The sequence below is a fragment of the Diuraphis noxia genome, unplaced genomic scaffold (assembly GCF_037042655.1).
Source record: "Diuraphis noxia isolate RWA-SAM2 unplaced genomic scaffold, SU_Dnox_SAM2 contig0002, whole genome shotgun sequence".
Taxonomy (NCBI): Eukaryota; Metazoa; Arthropoda; class Insecta; order Hemiptera; family Aphididae; genus Diuraphis; species Diuraphis noxia.
The window spans coordinates 60777183-60781482 of NW_028301712.1; the positions used below are offsets into that span (position 1 = coordinate 60777183).

The 4300-nt window shown below is 38.1% G+C and overlaps 1 protein-coding gene across 1 annotated transcript; it reads left to right on the top strand.

Annotated features, from left to right (window-relative positions):
* The first annotated feature begins 1324 nt into the window (after window positions 1-1324).
* LOC149058743 (uncharacterized) lies at window positions 1325-3063 on the top strand. The gene has a single exon (XM_089220287.1). It carries the CDS (start codon window positions 1424-1426, stop codon window positions 2348-2350), a length of 927 nt encoding a protein of 308 aa, XP_089076413.1. The 5' UTR covers window positions 1325-1423; the 3' UTR covers window positions 2351-3063.
* The last annotated feature ends 1237 nt before the right edge of the window (window positions 3064-4300 follow it).

Consider the following 4300-nt stretch of genomic DNA (forward strand, 5'->3'; position numbering starts at 1 on the left):
GTTCACTCAAATATCGATGTTTTAATACCGGAAATAGGGCTTTTCTGTATCGAGGACCTTCGCGAAGAGATTACTGTAAGTACATCCAAATGTGCCTGCGGGTTGCATGCTTCTGTTAAATGTGCGTTCGCACAAGATTTAAGGACGTTGTTCGTTCTGTTCTTTATCAATTTTATCGTTATTATTAAAAAATAATAATATTATGCATACGCACGTCGGAAACTTTTTCCTCCAATAAACGATTCGAACGCGTGCTCTATGGCCGTGCTGCACTGCTGCCAATCGCATTGTACATGCTAGTATAATAACCGATGAAAATATGCTAAAAGTGGTACAGACAGTGTCGTATTTAAATTTTCTGTGGCTTGAGAAACTTTATCATACACCACCTCTTCCACCACGCCCCTCTTAAAATGATTTATAAAATATGTTTTTAAACAAACAATTTGTAATATAGCCCTTTCATATAGAAACACGATTTAATTAAAATTTCCAACTTGAAAAATAAGTAAAATTTAAAAATAAAAATACCTTTTGAAATTTTTAAAATAAAAAATGATTAAATTTTCCGCACCTAAAATTTCACCATGCATGTAATAAGTCACCTGAATTTATATGCCTCTAACTATAGAGCAAAAATTGTATAAGGTAAGAAACCTCCTACAACCACACTCATAATACAATATTATTATGTTTATTTTAAAATCAAATAGTATTCTACATAGGATGAGCGATAAAGCTGCGCAACTCTGTCCATCGATATCTGAAACGATATTAATTTCCCCCAATATTTCAATAACAATTTGCACTAACTCGTTGCCATAAAGTGCACCAAAAATTCGAGACGATGGGATAATTAATAAAATATTGGACGGATCGCCGAAAGGTATGTCATCGGAACGACAACAACAACAACGGAGCAGCAGCAGTAACAACAATAACGTAATAATATGATATTCCTGCGCGTCCGCCGGCCGCCGTCGACCTTGACGTACAAATCTCGATTTCTTCCCGTTCTGCACGTTGCAGCGTCGGCAGGAAAAAAAAATGAAACGAATAGAAGTAAAAACAAGAGTGGTCTTACGCTCTGCTACCGAGCTGGTATGGCTGGTACATGCGCGTACTATATACGAGTGAATTATTAAATAATAGTAATAATAATAATAACATGTGACACTGAACCACGGGTGTACCTATATAGAAAGTAGGTCTGTCCGTCGTCGATCGCTGCGCGGCGGGGCGGGGTGGGAGCTAAAAACCGGCCTCCGCACCGGGTCGGTGGCGGTGGTGGTGGCGCGGCGATTCGCTACATAACCGTCGAACGCCGACGGTCAGGCAACACTCACGTCCAGTCCGGTTTGCCGAGACGAGTACCTGCTGCTATAACCGCCACGATCAACAATTCAAGCACACGACCACCACGATGAGATCGACTTTGTTCGCGGTGTGCGTATTAGCGCTTTGCGCGCACTGTCTGGCCGCAGACGACAAGTCGGCCAAGAAGACTGCGGATGACAGCAAGACCCAGGGTAAGAGGAGTCTGTTCGACACCGGCTACGGTTTCGGCGGCGCGTCTGTCGACAGTTACGGTCACTCCGACATCCTGTCCGCGGGTTACGGACACGGACTCATCTCAGCCGGCGGTTACGGAGCCGGATACGCTGACTTCGGCGGACACGACTCATTCGCGACATACGGTGCACCTCAGGTATACCAACAACACGTTCCAGTAAAGACCATCACCAAGAGCGTTGCTCTGCCATACCCAGTTGAGGTAGCCAAGCCATACCCATACCCCGTCAAGGTAGCAGTTCCAGTCGACCGCCCATACGCCGTGGATGTGCCACAACCATACGCCGTGCACGTCGCCAAACCCTACCCAGTCAAGGTGCCCGTGGCACAGCCATACCCAGTCGTCAAGGAGGTTCCAGTACCCGTCAAGGTTCCCGTAGATCGCCCATACCCAGTGCACGTAGACAAGCCGTACCCAGTTTACGTCGAGAAGCAAGTGCCATACCCAGTAGAGAAGGCCGTCCACTACCCAGTCAAGGTGCCCGTTGACCGCCCCTACCCAGTGCACGTACCAGTCGAGAAGATTGTACCATACCCAGTCGAAAAGGCAGTCCACTACCCAGTCAAGGTTCCCGTTGACCGTCCATACCCAGTGCCAGTGGAGAAACACATTCCATACCCAGTCGAGAGACCAGTGCCGTACCCAGTCGAGAAGCAAATTCCGTATCCCGTCAAAGTGCCATACAAAGTGGCCGTTGCCGTGCCATACCCGGTCAAGGCGTACCAACCCGACCACTACGAACACCACGACTACCATCACGGCAGCTCCGGATACTAATATGACTCCATTGTAAGCAGCTAGTCTACCCCTCCCCCTCACACACACATACAACCCCATCTCATCACCACAAGTTACCAGATATTAACTCGCGCGTAATATATAATATAATAATGCCATCGTTCTTTTATTTAATTTTCGTCGAGCCAAATCAAATTCGTCATCAGATAAAATATATTCATCAGTTGGCGCGTGTCTTATAATCAAAAAAAAAAAAAAATTATCATACCGTAGGTACCGATAACTGATATATTATTATATCATCATATTCTTCGTGTTAAATATCTATAATAATTATTAGTAAATAAAACGAAAATAATCATAAAAAAGATCTCGATAGTTTTCATCACTCGGTTGTATCAACTTCGTTGGGCCGTTGCAATATTATTTTAATACAAAGATAGTTTAATACGCACGTGACGTTAATATAACTTTATATTAACAATGACGTAACAATACCTGCGCGTGTTATTCGTATACCTAAGCTCAATATGTATTTAGTATACATTACTTTTTTTTTTTTAATTACATTTTGTATTAATATACTTTATATTAATTGAATCTATGTTTACAAATATGTAAAATTACAATATATGATATGTTTAAATATATCATATGTTGATAGAAATTTTGACGAATTTAATAAACGATTTATAATATATTATAATATACTGCATAGTATATCAAATATATTATAATATTTTGTCTTAAAACCTTATTTTTTTTTTCCAATCATTTTATGTATTAAAGTTTGTATAGTTAACACAGTAAACAAGCATAATAATAAAAATATTTGGCTAAGAGTCTCAAGTGTTTGTCTATTTTATGATAACGATAGTTGTGGCTGTAGAAACTGTGTATATAGAATCCGCAAAAGTAAAATAAAAAAAAACTCGTCCTACCTATTATAGGTGTTTATACCAATTGGTTGAATAATAACGAGCTTTCGGCCGTCGGACAACACCCTTCGATATAATCTATGATATCATCCAGTCGACGGTGTGTAGTAATCATTTTATTATATGTTATGAGAACAGGTCATTATCATAATATATAATGTATTATCTGGTTACAAAACAAACTGGTCTATTGAATTCCAAAATGGAGGGTACGAATAAACACGTAAAACTATACAGGGTGATTCTTTTATCAAACAACACTTATATGGTGTCTGTGTGTAAATACCACCTAACATACACCTATAACACGCAAACACTACCCAAAACCACCCAACTTTGGGAGGCTATATCTTGTAAACGGATTAACGAAAAATGAAAATTTAAACGTGAAAATTCATTGAAAAATAGCCTTTTTAATTTATGAAATTTTAAGTATAGGTTGTCATTTGAAAATCAAAAGTTGATAATGGTTAACCTGATAAATATAAGGGTGAAAATATTTAAAAAATATATAGTTCTAGAACAAGATGGTTCTAAAATTTTGAAAAAAAAAATTTGAAAAAAGTCAATAGTTTTTGAAATAATGAGTGTTGTTTGATAAAAGAATCACCCTGTATATTAAAATAATAAAGAGACGACTGTCGGATTTTCGAGCGCGATGAATTATTATTATGATTCTCATTCACAACAAATTATACTTATAACATAATAATTATGCTATATTAATTTATAATGTTAAAATTATTTCACAAAACGTCACATTACGTTTTAGATCTATTCAGATCGGTCCTTAATAAAATATAACAATTCAAAAATTGAAACGGTATACTATTGTAAAATTTATTATTGCGGTATAGGTACCATACTATCTTTATGCAAATAGCTGCAATATCAGTTATAAACATAACGACTCTAACGGTATTATAACATTATTAGGTATATGTATTTTACGATACACGTACATCACACGTGCGACGGTACATTATAAATATATGAAAAAGTTTTCTAAACCTTTTTCTCCATCGACAAACATATTATACGAAGATGACGA